The 18,757-nt window shown below is 39.9% G+C and overlaps 2 protein-coding genes across 7 annotated transcripts in view; one reads left to right on the top strand and one right to left on the bottom strand.

Annotated features, from left to right (window-relative positions):
- Positions 1 to 1,256: 1,256 nt before the first annotated feature.
- Positions 1,257 to 4,107, bottom strand: LOC131436843 (ATP-dependent RNA helicase Ddx1). The gene is made up of 3 exons (XM_058605773.1): positions 3,798 to 4,107; positions 2,033 to 3,739; positions 1,257 to 1,965 (listed from the first exon to the last, which is right to left on the bottom strand). The coding sequence occupies exons 1-3, from the start codon at positions 3,811 to 3,813 to the stop codon at positions 1,493 to 1,495; spliced, it is 2,196 nt and encodes a 731-aa protein (XP_058461756.1). The 5' UTR covers positions 3,814 to 4,107; the 3' UTR covers positions 1,257 to 1,492.
- Positions 4,108 to 4,435: 328 nt separating this feature from the next.
- The window catches only part of LOC131436844 (endophilin-A), a 117,502-nt gene continuing 103,180 nt past the window's right edge, over positions 4,436 to 18,757 (top strand). For 5 of the 6 annotated variants that reach the window (XM_058605778.1, XM_058605781.1, XM_058605780.1 and 2 more), the window contains exon 1: positions 4,437 to 5,083. The gene's annotated coding sequence lies outside the window, so the exon portion shown is untranslated. Of the gene's footprint in view, positions 5,084 to 18,757 lie in introns of all 6 variants that reach the window. The other variant, XM_058605782.1, reaches the window with a different exon arrangement.

The following is an 18,757-nucleotide window of genomic DNA, read 5'->3' as shown; positions in this document are numbered from 1 at the left end:
TACCAACCTTCAAAAGATACGTGTATAAATTTGACAGCTGTCTGATTATTAGTTTGTGAGATATTGCATTTTGAGTGAAGCTACTTTTGTTATTGTGAAAAAATGAAAAAAAAAGGAATTTCGTGTGTTGATGAAAAACTTTGAAAAAAAGTGCCGCCGATACCAAAAAAATGGCTTGATGAGTGTTATCCAGACTCTGCACCGGGCGATGCAACAATTCATATGTGGTTTGCATAATTTCGTACTGGTCATATGAGCACCAAAGACGATGAACGCAGTGGACGTCCAAAAGAGGCTGTTACCGATGAATACGTGAAAAAAATCCACAAAATGATTTTCAATGACCGTAAAGTGAAGTTGATCGAGATAGCTGACACCCTAAAGATATCAAAGGAACGTGTTGAACATATTATTCACGAATATTTGGATATGAGAAAGCTTTGTGCAAAATGGGTGCCGCGTGAGCTCACAATCGATCAAAAACAACAACGAATTGATGATTGAAAACCATGCTGAAATTGAATCCACCGTATTCTCCAGATTTGGCCCCAGTGACTTTTTCCTGTTCTCAGACCTCAAAAGAATGCTCGCTGGTAAAAAATTTAGAAGTAATGAAGAGGTAATCGCTGAAACTGAGGCCTATTTTGAGGCAAAGGACAAATCGTACTACAAAAATGGTATCGAAAAGTTGGAAGATCGCTATAATTGCTGTATCGCCTCTGATGGCAATTATGTTGAATAATAAAAACGAATTTTGGCAAAAAAATGTGTGTTTCTATTAAACGATACGAACTTTTCAGCCGAACTGTTATTCCATGGTACACAAACCACCAATAAATGTCAAAAATGGACTCTATTTACCGTTCATTTGTTGTCATCGTGTGAAACCCAATTGGGATACGTTCACTCCATCTAATTTCCACCTCACACTGGTAATAAGGGCCGGTAGTATGAAAATAAAACAAAACAATGTTCAGTTAAGCCCTTCCAACCCCGGATGTTGGAGCGTAATGCAATCAACATCTTATTCAAGTCGTTACATATCTTAATTTAATTAAGAAGCTAAAAACTGTAACGCATATCTTTATCAAATTGTAACGCTAATTGATTGTATGTGATGATGTTTGCAATACCGTCAAGCCCACCAACCAATGGGAGAGAGGAAAAAAACAGCTATACTAATATTATTGTGTGAGCAAAAAGTTCCTGTCAAATTTTTTAGCGCTAGAGCTAAGAAGGCAATAAAACATTGGCAATTACAAGCTGTGGTTCATTCATATATTGTTTGTTATTAGTAACCGTTTGTCGTGTAGATTAATGCAGTCCAATTTTCTTATACAGGGTTAATCTAAGGTTTGTATCAAACCAGGAACCAAAATCAAGGGAACCAATTATTTTTCGTCCCTGATTTTCAGCGTCTATGTCTCAAGAATTGATTTAAGTAGACTTTGATTTCCTCTGCATAGGATTTCCTCAATGGAAATTAATAGTCTTATGCGCTTTGATGGACCGTCAAACTTCGCCTCACGAACAAAGTCTGTGCTTCCCGTTCTAATTTAGCCAGCTCCTGTACAACTGGCGTCAGTTGCTCTACGTGATCCTTATAACCAGAGCCAGTGTTCAGTCGCTTTTCACCGTATGTAACCTTTCCATCAAACTCATTCATCGGAACCTTAAGACTTTTATCGATCTGTTGTATTGTTACGTTTAAATGATCTTCGATCTCTGCCAGATACATTTTTTCATCGTACCACATGCAACAACCTTTAACATCGGTCAGATTTGTATTCCAGCAATTTTTCCCACGCGAAGCACACCACTGTCCATGATACCAAACTTTCTCCGGAACGGTTGATACCAGTGAAATGGCTAGACCCATACGTTCGGCGCGACCTACACGACCAATTCTGTGTACGTAGTTGCTTTTCTCGTCCGGCAGGGTTACGTTAATAATGAAGGGTAAACCTTATGGAAGAAAAACAGGTGTAGTAAGTAAATGTTATTATTTCACAAACAAAAGCAAACAACTCACCAGTGACATCGAGACCACGAGCGGCTACATCGGTACAAATCAAAAATTTCACTTGCTTATTCTTGAACTTCTCCAGATTAGACTTGCGCTCATTCGGTTTGCGATCTCCGTGCAAACAAACACAAGAGTAGTTTGCACCACCGACCTGGCGTAGGTAGCGTTCCATATTGTCGCAATCCAATTTAGTTCGACAGAAAATAATCGCTCGGTCCATGTTATGCTCGTTTATGGCTTTGATTGTATATTCACCTTTAAGCATTTTGACCGCTTCTGACAGTGTCTCCGCCGTGTTGGAGCCGGGGCGTACGTTGTCCTTCGCGTGAACACCGTCCGTTTGAACATGCGTTCGCATTGTTTGCCAGCTCACATCTTTCTGTGGATCCACGGCACAAACGACGTGATGGACCGTTTCGGGAACGGCGTCCTCTCCTTTCAGATCCACCCAAGTAGGGAAGTGCATCAATTTTTCGGCCAGTTTTTTAACTTCGAATGAGTGCAGGGTAGCACTACACACTACCATTTGCAGTCGACAGCCATCAGCATTGATCTTGGGAATTTGCTTATGCAGACGCTCGATCAGCTCCGTATAACCTGTCTTAAGCAGGCCATCGGCTTCATCTAAGACGAAAAAACGACAGCTACTCAGTAGAACATAGCCGTTATTAATTAAATCTTCCAGGCGACCCGGTGTTGCTACTATAATATCGACACCTTTCTGCAGAACTTCCAACTGACCTTTAATTTGAACGCCACCGATCAATAGTAATTCTCTGACTTCGGGATCTTTTAAATACTTTTTAAACTTTTGAATTTGATTGAATGTTTGTTCGGCTAACTCTCGCGATGGTTCGATTACGAGTGCTTGGGGGGCGTTTGGTTTCGGTAGACTATCTTCCGAGGTAGAAGTATCACCAGTATTAGGATTCAATGTTAACTGGTCATGGGATACTTTGCAAACTGCAACGAACCCATCCGGAATGGAATACTTAAAATCGGTCTCACCAAAGTTAAAAGCCATTTCAGCGTTCTTCAAAACAACAGCTGGGAAAAAGTTAGCATTTCGCAAGTTTCCGTCATTGATTTTAAAAGCTAAACCTAACGGAGTACCATTTTTAGTGAAACTAACTTCCCCATTATCCAGGTCAAGCAAACATCCAATGACATCCATTTTTCCAAAGGCTTCTCCGTAACTATCAAACTGCTTGCAGTTCGACTTCTTTCCCGTTCCTCCAAATCCAAAGCCAAACCTATCCGTTCCTAAATCCAAACTGGCATTTTCCGTCGACCAACCAACCCGACAGAGTCCTTCGTCGGTTACCGTGGCTTCGTAGTAGTATTTACCCTTCCCACGTACTCCAGTCGTACAGCGACTTCCGTGCCATTCCTTGAATTCCCGTGATTGACAACGCAGTCCGTCCGGAGTGATGGCCAACGCATTACCGCGATCCGTGTAGGACAGCGTCCATGGTTTTGCCCGATGTCCAATTGCTTTGCCGGCCTTGCCATCGCGGATGTCACGCAGTCTTTCCCACACAATCTGCAGAATGGGAAGACAGAAAGCCCCGGTCTTACCGCTACCCGTTTCGGCGGCCATCAGCACATCACCACCACCCAGAATCAAGGGGATCGCTTCCGCCTGTACATCGGTCGGTAGCATCCATTCCATTTCATCAATCGCTTGACCGATCTCCGGCATAACACCGAACTCTGCAAAGTAACTAATTGTCACGTACAAATTGATTTCCCTAATAACACACCGATTTACCTTCGAATGCTGTCATTTTGCAGTTAGTGCGAAAAGGGTCGATTTCTGGTTTCAGAACTGATATTTATTGTAGTTGATATATAAATCAGAATACAGATATTAATTGCAATAACCTATTACTCACTAGAGTCACTGAAGGATTATTGTACATTGTATACTGTTAAGCAGGGATGCCAGGTTCACAGATTAATCTGTGTTTCACAGATTTTCAACTTTCTGCACAGATTTAAAAAATGACACAGATTTCTGAAAATGATCACAGATTTTCACAGATTCTGAAATAAATCACAGATTTTTTAAATCGAGTACATTTTAGCAATAAAAAGTACAGAGCGGTTGAGTAAAAAGGTTTTTTTTGCTCATCAAAATGATTTCGATCTACTTTTTTTATTCACCAAGGTGATTTTGATCTGCTATTATGGTATGGGAACGTGCACAGATTTTCACAGACAGGTTTTTGGTTTGATCACAGATTTTTGGAAAAATTACCTGGCATCCCTGCAGTCAAGGAAATGGCGAAATAGAAACCTGTAACGCTACGTAACACTGACTGCAGAATCCATTTTCGAATTGACAGATCTTGAATGATTTCGAATTTTGACATTCAATGACTGACTGACTGACTGACATCGAGACAGTTTAGATTCGAAGCAGCAGGAGATCTTTCTCTCTCCCACACAGAAGAAGTGCCTCGAACAATATTCGAGAATATCAGTTTTTTTTCTCAACACTACCAGAGTTTCAACGTTATCTTTCAAATCGAGTTTGTGTCCGAGCCAGTAAACATCGTGTTGCGGTGGATTTTTTCTTGGAGATTACCAATCAATCCGGAAGAACGGCGTAGAGGGGAAAGATAATAATTGATTAAATAGGTGTTTTCTGCAGTTATATCTTGCCATTTTACGGTGCACTCGTTTGCGAAAAATTGGTTCTCGGTGCTCAGTTCCCGTGTGTGTACCAGCCCATCATTGGTCCGAGGTTGTTTTCTCGCTGTTCCGCGCAGTGAATCAGGAGGAGAAAGAAAAAAAATCAATTACATCAGATTAGTGCGAAAAATTTCCAGCTATTTTGCTGTTACCAGAGACGAAGAAAAAGTAGTGAAAGATCGTGAGGTTTGCAAAAGTGATCCGTTTCAGTCAAAGTAGTTTTGTTGGCTCGCAAATATTAGCCACAATTTGAATTATCTAAGTTCACCGTGCTAAAAAGTTTGGATTCAAAAACTGTGACTAGATTGCCGTAAAACATCCTCGAAGCAGCAAAAGCAACAATCGATGTAGAAGAATTCGGTAAGTATACCTCACAGTCTATCATATTCGAGGACCACCCGCGTGACATTGAGAGGTACATTGCGTTAGGCAAGTTTCCAGTGAGAAATTATTTTTATCCTAAAACGGCGTTTCAATGATGAAATTTTGCACAAAAATTTTGAACTGCCGAAAAGTGCATGAAGCAGGTTAACGAGTTGTTTGATCAGAAAAAGCGTCAATTTTTCAAATGTTTGACTATTTGTAATATGCGAAAAATAGATTATACAGTTGTACCATGAAGAATTCTAGTAATCTGATTTTTTTACATTTCTGAATATCTCGAGAACGAGCTAATTTATGTATGATTCTTTTTTTTTCGTTGTATACATTTTTAAGAGTGCCCAACTTTACTTTCTAAGCTTCTTGCACACAATAAGTGTACAATTTACAGTAGTAACAACTAGTAACAAATTCAAGCACTGAAATGGGAAGTGCTACCTTACCCATCATACAGCCCAAAAATAGCACCTTCTGATTTCTATCGGTTCCGACAATTGGCGCATGACCTTGCTGAGGAGCAGTTAACTTTTTACGAAGCATCTGAAAATTGAAGCAGCTCGAGGATGGAGTCGAACCCATCAAGAATTTTTTTTAAGGGGATCTGGAAATCTAACGAAAGAAAGGTAAAAGTTGTCGAAGACGATAGACAAAAAGTTAAGTGAAATTCGCTGTATTAATTTTCTACAATGATTCCGGAAAAACCATAACATTTACTTGTAGACTCCATTGTTTGCCTTTTCGAAACACTCTTCAACTGTTGGAATGTTATCAAATCAGTGTCGGAAGTTGAAAAGGCGGATGAGTAATGTCAGAGACAAATCCGGATTGACGAGAATACGAATAATTTCCTCTAATTTAGTATAGAACTAAAAAACAATAAAATACGAATAATTTCCTCTAATTTAGTATAGAACTAAAAAACAATAAAATATCTTACACCACCACCACATATCCTGAAGTCACCAAAACGCATTCAAACAATGCATTTTTCTCGAACTCATTGTAGCTGAATATTCGTTTTATTTGCAGAAGTTTGCAGAGCGAACGGTTCACTAAACCGATTATTTTCACTTATTTTCAACTTTTATATCTCGTCTGTAAACATGTATAGCCTTTAGAAGGACTGATTTGTTCAATTTCCTCCGTCGTTGTTCACTTTTCGGTATGTTTTGCTAGAATGCATAGTAGTTATTTGAAAAATTTTCAGGCTCTGCAAAGAACCGATTACCTAATTTTGTAAACAACTTACCGTCATTGTTGCTGTGCTGTGAGCTCTAGTAAATTATTGTTTTTTTTTGGTTATTGAACGTTTATATTCTGTTTGTGGTGCGCTACTCGGTTGCTAATTTGGTTGGCTTCTGTCTGGTTCTGGAGTGCAGTGCTTGGAGAGTGTTTTTCGATCAGTTTTTTGCAGCCGTTGGTGATTCATTGAGTGCACAATATAACTGATCATAGTCAACACATCAGTAAGACATCCAGTTCCCAGAGCTTTTACGTGACTGCAGCGCCATCTGTGTTTCAATGTCATCTGTCTCAGATCATTGCGATATGACCAATGCATGTGATCGGTGTGCTAAAACCGTCACTTCTGATGAGGATTTCATTTCGTGCTCGGGTTTTTGTAATCATGTGGTCCACATGAAGTGTGCCGGATTCAACAGACCGTTCTTGAAGGTACTTTCTGAAAACCCCAATTTGTTTTGGATGTGTGATCAGTGCTGCAAATTGATGAAACTCGCTCGTTTCCGGGAGTCTATATCTTCTGTTGGATGTGCGATTTCGGCGATTTCCGAGAGAATGGAATCGGTGTGTGCTGAACTGAAGGTCGAAATTTCGAAAAATAGCCAGCAAATATCTCGTCTTACCCGCAAAGTATCTGTTTCCACGCCGGGACGAAAAAACGATAAGAGTGTTACAAACACTGATTTATCTCATCCCACTGCTAAGCGTCGTCGCGAAGACGGATACGAACCCGCCAACTCTTTATTTTCTGGGCGGAAACACGTTGATAACTGCAACATTCAAACGGTTTCATCATCTCCGTTAGTGTGGATTTATTTGTCCCGGTTTCATCCTAGCGTTACCAAAGACATGGTAGAACAGATCACTAGAGACGGTCTCAATTGTAAAGACGAGATTAAGGTTGTACCGTTGGTAAAAAAAGGAATCGACGTCAATAGCCTGAATTTCGTTTCATTCAAAGTCGGGCTGCTTCCTAAATTTCGCGACGCTGCACTTGATCCAGATTCGTGGCCCCAAGGTGTACTTTTCCGCGAGTTTGAGTACAATCGCAACCAGAATATCTGGTGCCCGCCAATCAGTGTACTACCGCCATCTCCCGACGATGCTACAGACGCAGAAATGGTACCCGGTTCTTCGCCATCGATGTCGTTGTTGCGAACACCACCTAGAATAACAAATGATTTGTGATCGTACCATGAGGAGAGTTTACTGGGACGCGATGTAGTTGCTACTGTGGAAGTTCTCGAGCCCCTTGCCACAGTCGAGCTATTCCAGCCAGCGTACTCCAGTCGTCCCGGTCCTGTGTGCGAGTGTGGTGAGAGAATCTTCCGAACATCACTTCATGGCAAGTATATTTACGATGAGCCGCTTTCCAGTGTTGACCTGCTTCGCATTTCCAGTTGTCATCCTCCGGTACCTAATCTGCTGCCGTCTTGCTCTAGTGTTGAGCGTACCGCACAAATAGATGTTGCACTGGGACGCACTGAAATCTGCTTCATGGAAGCCCCTGATACGCCCTCCACAGTCGAGCCTCTGCAGCCTGCGTTCACCAGTCGTCCCGGTCCTGTGCGTGAGAGCGTGGAAGGGGTCTTCCAAACCACTATTGACGGCAAGTATGAGCCTGGTGTGAACGCTTCCAGCACTGACCCGCTTTCCGTTTTCAGTCGTTCTTTGTATGTTTACTACCAAAATGTAGGTGGCGTTAATACATGCATTGACGATTACCGATTGGCATGCGCGGATGATTGTTACGACATCATTGCTCTTTCGGAAACGTGGCTCAACGAAAATACGATATCCGTCCTGGGATATGGGTCAAATTATGAAATTTTCCGTACCGATCGCAGCTCCCATAACAGTTCGAAGAGCATAGGAGGCGGAGTGCTCATCGCGGTTCACCGTCGTTTAAAAGCTCAACTGGTTGAGAGCACACCGGGAAGTGGGGTCGAGCAGGTGTGGGTTCGTGTTCAACTGGCTGATTTCTCGCTTTTCATTTGCGTGATTTACATTCCTCCGGATCGATGTCGTGATGTGTCGCTGATTACGTCACATATCGAGTCATTGCATGAAATTGCATCTAATCAAGCGCTGCCCATCGACGAAATCCTGGTTGTTGGAGACTTTAACTTCCCTAGTTTGAATTTGTGTGCCACTTCTGATGAATTTTTATTTGCTGATCCCGCACTTTCAGCATTTCACGCTGGCATAACTACCTTGCTCGATGGTTATAATCTCAACTTGCTGCGGCAATTCAACCACATCGTTAATGAGAATGGCCGAATGCTCGACCTTTGCTTCTCCAGTAAAACCGATATCGCACCCAACATTTGCGTTGCGCCGTCTCCTCTAGTGAAATGTGTTCGACATCATCCTCCGCTACACATCGTACTCGAGACTAAACGTTTACCTCATGACAGCGCCCCCTCCAGCATCATCAGCTATAATTTTAATAGAGCTGACTATAATAGCATGACTGCCTTCCTAATGAGTATCGATTGGGATGACATTCTCGACAATGATGATGTTAACGCAGCTGTACAGACCTTCTCCAATGTACTAATCTACGCGATTGATTACTTTGTTCCGAAACGATCCGTCCGACATTCCAAACATCCGCCGTGGCTAACCGCTGAATTGAAACATCTGAAAACATCCAAAAGAGCTGCTCTGACACGATACTCCAAGTATGGAGGTTACGTTTCGCGCAATAATTATATTCAGATAAATAAGTTATACAAGAAAACCGTGAAGCGCTGCCATGCCAATTATTTAAAGAAGGTACAGCATAGGATAAAGTCTAACCCAAAAGCTTTCTGGAAGCACGTGAATGAGCAAAGAAAGGAATTTGGATTACCATCGTTAATGCGATTCGGTGAGCGTACCGGTTCGAGTACTCAAGAAATTTGTCAGCTCTTTTCGGAACAATTCGCTCGTGTTTTCTCTACTGAAACATTATCCCCACAGCAAATCGAACGAGCGGCCATCAACGTTCCGGTATCTAATTGCTTTTTGCACTCCATTGACATAGACGTGAATTCGGTACAGATGACTATCGCTGGATTGAAGTCTTCGAGTTCTGCAGGACCAGATGGCATACCGGCAGTTATTTTGAAGAAATGTTCAGCTGGAATAATATCACCACTTTATCGTTTATTCAGAACCTCATTAACTACAGCAGTGTTTCCGGATTTGTGGAAAGCTTCGTTCATGTATCCGGTTTACAAGAAAGGCGACAAGAGCGATATGAACAACTACCGCGGTATCACTTCTCTTAGCGCAATTCCTAAATTATTCGAAAAAGTCATTCTGACTCAAATTTTTAACCATTGCAAGCAGTACATTGATGATACTCAACACGGGTTTATGCCGAAGCGTTCAACAGCTACTAACCTCGTATCTTTCACATCTTACATAACAAACGCTATGTCAGACGGGTTGCAGACGGACGTTATCTATACAGATCTCTCTTCTGCTTTCGATAAAATCAATCACGACATCACAATTGCAAAATTAAATCGACTCGGCTTTGGTGCAAACGTCATTCAATGGATACAATCATATCTCAGCAATCGACGTCTTACTATCAAAATTGATGATTGTTTTTCCGAAGAATTTGTTGCAACGTCTGGAATTCCACAGGGGAGTCATCTTGGACCTTTGATTTTCTTACTGTACTTCAATGATGTAAATCTTTGTCTGGATGGACCACGAGTCTCTTTCGCTGATGACCTCAAGATCTATAACACCATCCGCAGCTCAGAAGATGCGGCATTCCTTCAACGGCAATTGGAAATCTTTGCGAATTGGTGCAAAACCAATCATATGATAGTGAATCCCGAAAAGTGCTCAATCATTACGTTCACAAGGAAAAAGTTACCGTTCAAATTCGAATATTATCTTGAAGGATTCATGATTAGTAGATCGACATGCGTCAAAGATCTTGGTGTCTTTCTCGATGAGCAGTTATCATTCAAACAGCACATTAACTACATTGTTGCGAAAGCTTCACGCTGTTTAGGATTCATATTTAGAATGGCTAAGCACTTCAATGATATTTATTGCCTGAAGACTCTATACTGTACACTCGTTCGTTCTACTTTGGAATATTGCTCAGTAGTCTGGAACCCTCTTTACCTCAATGGAGCTCATAGAATAGAATCTATACAACGTAGATTCGTACGTTTTGTTCTTCGACGATTACCTTGGAATAATCCACATCAACTGCCGAGCTATGAAAGTCGCGGATTGCTGATTGGTCTTGACACACTACAAGTACGACGAGAGCTGTCGCGTGCTTTGATGATAGCTGATATTTTGAGTGATAGGATTGACTGCCCCGCTTTGCTCCGTGAGGTTAATATTAATGTTCGTCCCCGTGCTCTCCGTAACAACGCCTTTCTTCGACTACCTCTACGTCGCACCAACTATGGAACAAACGGTGCCGTTATAGGCTTGCAAAGATCGTTCAATCGTGTATCATCTGGATTTGACTTCAACCTTTCACGGAAAACAATTCAAGCAAATTTTTTACTTAGTATTAGAAACTATCATTAGGACTACAATGTGTCTGTTGATTTTACAATAATAATAATAATAATAATAAATCTCTTCGATGCTCTACAACATTGATGCCATTTTACTCGAAAGTACAACGCAGGAACTGCAGAATATTTCTCCTCCATTTGAAACGGAAATCTATATTTGAAACTGGTGTCTGGAATTGAGGTAAATTTTGTAAAGGCTAGTAAAGTACTACGTCAAAAAATGTCACTGCTTTCATACCTCGCCCGAGATAGTCGATTAAATGAATTGCTTTCGGCAAGGACAACAGAAACAAAAAAAAAAAAATAAAAAACCATGCACACAATAAAACGATTCCGAAATGAGTGAATGGCAACGCTTGTCGCTATTTACTTTAAATGGACTTGCTTTCCAGTATAGAAAATAGAAATCTTACTTAAGGAGCAAAGAAACCTTGGTGTATTTGTTACAACTGAATAAAATGAATAGTGTTATCTTTTATTCAATTCTATAAGGAGGGCAAAATTATTGAATACGTCAAAGAAAGAAGTCAGCTCCGCTTTCGGAGTGTCTGACCACTATTTAGGTACTTCCAGAAGTGGGAACTAGCAACCGATATAGCCGAAATTGATTTGTTTGGCAAGAAAATTGAACGAACTACAATTGAAAAAAATTAGAGTCATGTATAAGATTTTTTTTCGTTTTTTGCTCTAAATAATAATCTAAAAATCTAAATAAAATGCTCTAAATAACGATAACTCCTGAACCGAACGCCGGCTCCGGATGAAATCCAATAGTATTCTACACGCAGCAAAGTCTCGGTTGTTTAAAACAACAAAACGATTAGTTGGACATCACACCAAAAAACATAGTCATTTCAAAACAAGATATTGTACATTTCTTTACGTTTCGTCTTAGACTCGTCAGTGCAGAGCAGTTCAAATTGAATTGCTTAGTGCAAACTTAAACAGTTCAATTTGAACCGCTAAGCAGACGTAAAGTTAATGCTATTTGCAAAACACTTTTTAAAATTGGCACCGAAGTGCCATGTCTTTTCTGACGTGCCGAGCGAAAACGCAAATAGCATTAACTTTACGCCTGCTAAGCGGTTCAAATTGAACTGTTTAAGTTTGCACTAAGCAGTTCAATTTGAACTGCTCTGCACTGACGAGTCTAAGACGAAACGTGAAGAAAAGTAAAAACGGTTATGTGCCCAAAGCACAAACTTAGGATAACCCCTAAATGAAGATATTGTAGATTCAAGCAAAATATGCATGCTTTGAATTAAAATTGATTATTTCAAAGAAATGGTGATTTTTTAAAACCTTTTTTAATCCACTTAGTGTTGCAATGACGCCTTACTCATATTACTTATATTTTCAGAAACATCACTAGAAGATTATGTCAAGAATTTTTTTTCAACTTAAATAAAATCACAAACTTTCTTTGGGTATAAACTACCATAACCAATTTGTAAACAGTTTTTTCCCATACATACGTTTATTTCTCAAAGCAGTTAACATACGTTTTTCTTCGCCGTAGCATCACTTTCACATAGAATTTCTATCCTTATATAATTCTTATATAGTCACAACGATTTGAATTTAGTAAAATATATTTCCCTTATTTTTTAAATAACATATTAGGTATTTCGTCATTTATTATTAGACTTTTCAAGAATATTATTAGAACCAAACGATCAACTTCTATAAATTATAAAATAAGTTGTTATTATTATACATTTTGTTGATAATTTTATAAACTATTTCGAGTTTGTTTGTATCATTACATCATTTCTATTCAAATTCAGCTATTGGTTGAACTAATGAATGCAGTTGGAGTCAGAACTAAGTCTTAAAATGGGCAATTATTATATTGAAACTCCAATTGTCTTTATGAAATGATAAAGAAGTTTCATGTATGGAAGATCACGACAAGCAAGAATGTCTCGAACTGGGACATTGGATTATCTACCTTGGGTAATTTGTAAACAGTTATGTCAAGTTAATATAGATTTAAATGTCCCCGCGGGTTGCCCGCTATACAAAATTGAACAAAGAACGCTGTGTGTTAGGTGGTGATGTTTTTTGCTTCCGTACCAGCGTACTGGTTTTGCATCATTTTGTATGACAGTTCGAAAGTTTGGATACTCATCGCCCTAAAATTTCGGAACCGGAAGTCGGATCTGGATGAAAATGCACAGTATCTTTTAAGACACTAAGAGCTTTAATTTGAACCATGATTTGTGAAAATCGGTTTAACCGTTGCTGAGAAATCGAAGTGAGTTCCGTTTTTGGGAGCTTTTCTTCAATATTACCGGTGCGTTCGGAAACGGAAACCTAGTCCCTAGGTAGATTTATATAACCACTAACTAACAAGATCTACCAATTAAATGAGTTTACCAGTAAGTTTTATGAAAATTTGCACCTCGTTCAGGCCATCAACTTTTCGGGGACTTTAAAAAAAAATCAAGACCTTTCATTTGCTTTTTAGTAAAAATTGGTTAGGAAATTTTCGAGAAAATTGACAAATAGCTTTAATAGCATTATTGTATACACCAAGGTTTCAATTTACGCGACTTATACATGTATATAAGTATGCATATATGCACGTATATGTAGCGTTAGTAGCTCAACGAATTGCTAATGCACTGATGAGTCGAATACGAAACGTAATAATGGACACCAAAACGTGCAATTTAATAAAAGTCTTAGACAATGCAAGAGTCAACAGATCGGTGCAGTATACCAGTCTATCAATTTCAAAGCAGAGTTCATATTAGCAGTACAATGCGTATCTTCCCGCAGTTTTAACTCTCCTCTGATCTATTTCCAGATAGACATATTTACGAAAAAGAGACTCGAAACAGTTCACAGCCATACTCCGAATCGAATATATATGATTCAATTTAATCATCATTTAATCAAATGTATCTCCAGAAAAAGGAAGTATTCAAGTATTCAGTTCGAAAAAAACCCAGTGATTTTACATCTTAAAAGATGCACATAAATGGAGCGTCGAAGTTCACGCAAATTGAAGCGGAAGGACATTCGATATTGTGCCTTAAATTTAATGAAATGAAATTTACTGAAATAGAAAATGAATCCTTAAAGCGACCACCGCGACACATGTTAACCGACTGAGCCACAGAAGCACACATCTGCTTGGCTGGTAAAAGGTGCATTGAAATTCATACAGTCGCACCTGCTAGCAGAATGCAAGTTACAGTCGAAACCGGTAAAATTCATGATAATCTATGATTTGACAAATTAGGTCTTTATGAAGTTACCTGTAAAATTCAATTTTTTTTGGTGTGTAGTAATACTTCCATAAATGAAAACCAACAAACAGGGGATGAAACAATCCACTACCACTTCCAACATTGAATTTCTTTCAGCACAATATTTTACACCTGGAAGTTTATCGTTTCGCACTCCGTGGCAAATCCAACGAACAGAACAATTCTGAACAGTTCGAACCACAGTGTCGGCTACACAGTGGTGACGTAAAACTAATGCCCATGAAAAAAAAAGCAAAACGGTAGGTGCTTCGTCAACTGGGACTTCACGATATCGGTGTGTCCTTTGGTGTTTTTTTTCTCTTTCGTTCACCAAAGAAAAGCTTCCACAGCGTTGGCTCGTACTACATTTTCCTATCACTTTCTCAGCAACGATTCCTTAGAGCTAGAACAAGGCACAAAAAAAGGCATTATCGATCGATGTGTTATTTCTTTCTTTCGGTCAGTGGGTTGAGTTGGGGTGGGGTTTCGCCTTCCATCTCGCGGGTTCATTCATTCATCGTTGGCTCCCGTTGGAAATATTTGAGCCGAATTGGTGTGTGGTAACGTTCCTGGTATTCGTAGCTGGGAATCCGCTGTAGCCAGTCATGTGTTTCTGGTTATTGCTACAGACATCCGCGTGGACTGTGGATCATTCAGTCTATATTTTTTTTTCTATATCCGTTTGGGAAGATATGTGAAAGGAATGTTTCGAATAGTGTCACAAGTGAACAGCAACATTTTCTTCAGTTGTATAAAAGTTTGAGCTAGTTCCTAACGGAATGAGTTCGTACTGATTGAGAATGTTTTCCGGCTATGGTTGTAAAATTTTGTGTTGAAATATGGTAGTGATAGTTGCTCTGGAATAAACACCGATTGCTTGTAGTTGTATTTAAGCAGCAAGCATTATATATCAGGAAACCCATAGGAGTCGGTGTACTAGAAGTTTTTAATGTAGGATTCTTTTTCGTGTCCTATTAAAGGTTGCAATTTAAATACCGATTTACAGAAGTGACGCGAAATGACACTCTGGTCGGTAAAGTGAAGAAAGACATAGCCGAATGTCGCCATGTATCGTTTTCGGAGTTGGCAGTCTTATCTCAGAATTCAATGAAATTTTTTGAACATGTAGGCTTTATCACAAAAAGTCACTTTGCATATCTAAAATTGATTTTGGCTGTTTCTTTTGCGAAGGGCAAAATTTTGTCCCGTGGTTGATGGGCTTGACGGTATTGCAGATACAATCAATTTGCGTTACAATTTGATAAAGATATGTGTTACAGTTTTTAGCTTCGTTATTGAATTAAATGAATAAGATATGGAACGACTTGAATAAGATGTTGATTGCATTACGCTCCAACATCCGGGGTTGGAGAGGCCGAAAGGGCTTAACTGAGCTCTGTTTTATGTTTCATTTTCATACTAGTGGCCCTTATTACCAGTGTGAAGTGGAAATTAAGTGGAATGAACATATCCCAATTGGGTTTTAAGCGATGGCAGGAGATGAACGGTAAATCAAGTTCATCTTTGACGTTTATTGGCGGTTTATGTACCGTAGAGTATAGTGGAATGAGATGTAATATAGTGAAATAGAATAAAATAATATAGACTGAACATGTGGGCAAACCAACTAATAGCTGTCAAACGATGATCATCCAGTTTATTTTGTAAGGATGTCTAATGGGTGAGTTGATGTGTGAGTGAAATGTAAGAGGAAGTGCATGCAAGAACGGTAATAAAGGCAACCGTTTCAGCTCAGGACTAACGATCGACCAATAGTAGAGATAAAAGTAGGGTAACGGTACCCTCTTTATATCACCTCCATTAGTCATCTCATATACGGAAACGATTAGTTAGAGTGAGATCTGTTGTTTCTGTTTGATAGATTGACTTCTAGAGTGAGATAAAATTAGGAGCATTCGCTTTGAGTTTTCGCGTCGCTATAATATCAGGATTGAAAAACTACTCTTTCTGCGGTATAACTTCACAAAACCGAAGCAAAGATATTGTATTAGATTTTATCATAATTCATTGATTGAAAGTCGAGTAATCGGTAAAATAACATGGTAACTCTACTAATGAAATGGCTATTGGTACATTACCCCTAGTTAAAATCTATTAGAATAGAAATAGTAACTCAATGTTATGATGTTTATATGTGTGTATGTATGTATGAATGTATTTATATATGTATGTTTGCATGTATGTATGCAGGTTTTTTTTAAAAGGTGAAATGCATTTACACACAGAGTGTGGGACTCTCCACAGGACTACCACTGTATAATTGTAACTACCTACTAAAACACCTTGGATCTCCAACCCTACCTCCCCGGAACTACTACGGTATTACTTCGGGGTGAAGGCTATCGGTACTCCTACTTTTGGGCCATTTATCTCTCGATTTTGAGCCACTCGTTTCGCTACAGGGGATCGACCAGGAGGATGTCGAGTTCAGTCCGGCGATTCCGGTTGGAGCTTAGCTTCCGGTTCACTGGCGCCCCGACGGCTCGACTTCGGTGCTTTGGCTTCTACTCGGCTAGTCCCCGACGAAGGATCTAGCCTACACCGGCGAAGATCTCTCTGGCGATGGAAGTTTCCCAGGGACCGACACTCCCGAAATCCGCGAACGGCAGGATGCCTGAGTCGCTCCAATGATTCCGGTTGGAGGATAGCTTCCGGTTCACTAGCGCCCCGATGATCCATACCGGAGCTACGTCGCAATCTACTCGTCTAATCCCCGGCGAGGGATTTAGACTACACCGACGGAGAGTTCCCCGACAACGGAAAAAACTCCCGAACCGACGCTTGTTCGCTGATCCCTCTTTAGCGGCCGGCGGTCGCGGCTGCCTGTTGTTCTGCATTCCAATTCCGCTGCAAGATGCCCGCGATCTGAGAGGTCGCGGTCGACACTGCGTTCCAGTTCTCCTCGCTGTGGCACATCATCTGGACTAGGTTATCTGGTGTAGTTTCTCTGCCACATACATACAGCGGGGACAGGCAAACAGGACGTGTTCTGCCGTTTCAAGCTCATCTGAGCAGCCAGGGCAAGCAGGAGATGTCGCGTGGCCGAACCTATGGAGGTACCACCTAAAACAACCGTGACCTGTGAGGAACTGCGTTAGGCCAAAGTTTACTTCGCCGTGGGGTCTGTCGATCCATCCAGAGACTCTTGGAATGAGCCGATGTGTCCACCTGCCCTTGATTTAGCTGTCCCATTTCCTTTAACACTCGCGTAGGGAGGCTGCGTTGGCAGTCCTACGGGGGTTCCTGTCCCTCCGCGTAACGTAGCATTCCGCGTCCTCATGTATGTATGCATGTATGCAGGGCTTTTTCCCTTCTCTCTAAGGGACACACTAATACACAATTTTTTGTATCTTCTCCATTATGTTTTAGAGAAAATATTTAAGTCATTCATACCTTAAAAACCTTAATATTTCAGTAAAATAGAATTGCAGAACTCTTTATTGTTATAAAATAGTAACTTTTGTTTACAAATACGTATCAAATTTTAACGCAGCTTCCAAATTTGGATGTTAAAAATTTCAACTTCCGTATGGTTAATGACGCAAAAACAGGGAGGAAATCATCAAGATTGATATCAACAGTTGCACTGTTTATGTACCATTTAATTCCACTATTTCACTGTCACGTTATTACACTTTCACAAAGTCACTACACTTTAATGAAGTCTAACAAACGTTACAATACAATTACGCGTATTTCGGAATGTTATTTATAACATTTATAAATTATTTATAACATTTATAAACAAACTTATAAAACCGATACACTGAAGAAGGATGTAAATAACATTCCGAAATACGCGTATCTGTATTGTAAGGTTTGTTAGACTTCATTAAAGTGTAGTGACTTTGTGAAAGTGTAATAACGTGACAGTGAAATAGTGGAATTAAATGGTACATAAAAAGTGCAACTATTGAATATATTCCGCTAACAGCTCCAGGTAAAAATAGTGATATCAACATTATTTCGATTTGTTGGTCTGGCTAGTTGATGATCAAAGTCATTTACGAATTGATAAGTATGATAAGCTTAAAATGTCCAGATGAGTCTGGGTGATATTTTCGAAGTAATATAAGTTCCTTCACTATTCTGGTCTGATTTGGCATCTTGTCACTATGCCAAAGATGTTGTGGAATCATTTAAAGCAAATGGAGCTCATGTTGGACCGAAAGAGTTAAACCCACCTACATGCCCGGAGCTACGACCTATTGAGCGGTATTGGGTTCTTGTGGTGAGAGAGCTCTCTTAATATAAACAACAAGCTACAATTTTAGCGTAATTTCGAAAATCTTGGTCAAAAGCAGCTAAATTGGTTTCAGAGAAGTCTGCACGAATCCTAATGGCTGGAGTGAAATCAAAAGTTCGTAGTTCTTCATGCAGCCTAATTAGGTACCAGTAATTAGTTTTAAGACGACTAATGCTCAATTAAATTAATATTAATCCAAATTTAATCTTTACAGATTTTGTCGAAACAATCCCTAAGGCTTTTTTACTGTGAAGCAACCATTAATGATCTTTTTGTACGTACCAATTTACATTTAGTCAACCTTTAATGTTCGTTTGAGTGACGTAGCCTAGTTCATCTGGTA

This window comes from Malaya genurostris, chromosome 3 (genome assembly GCF_030247185.1).
Source record: "Malaya genurostris strain Urasoe2022 chromosome 3, Malgen_1.1, whole genome shotgun sequence".
Taxonomy (NCBI): Eukaryota; Metazoa; Arthropoda; class Insecta; order Diptera; family Culicidae; genus Malaya; species Malaya genurostris.
Note: the sequence above shows the minus strand (reverse complement) of the source record. Positions and strands in the feature narration are given on the sequence as shown.

Bases quoted from the DNA above. Each gene is read 5' to 3' on its own strand.
- LOC131436843 (XM_058605773.1), bottom strand. The intron at 1,966-2,032 runs GTGAGTTGTTTG...TTCTTCCATAAG, and splicing joins TCGTGGTCTCGATGTCACTG to GTTTACCCTTCATTATTAAC.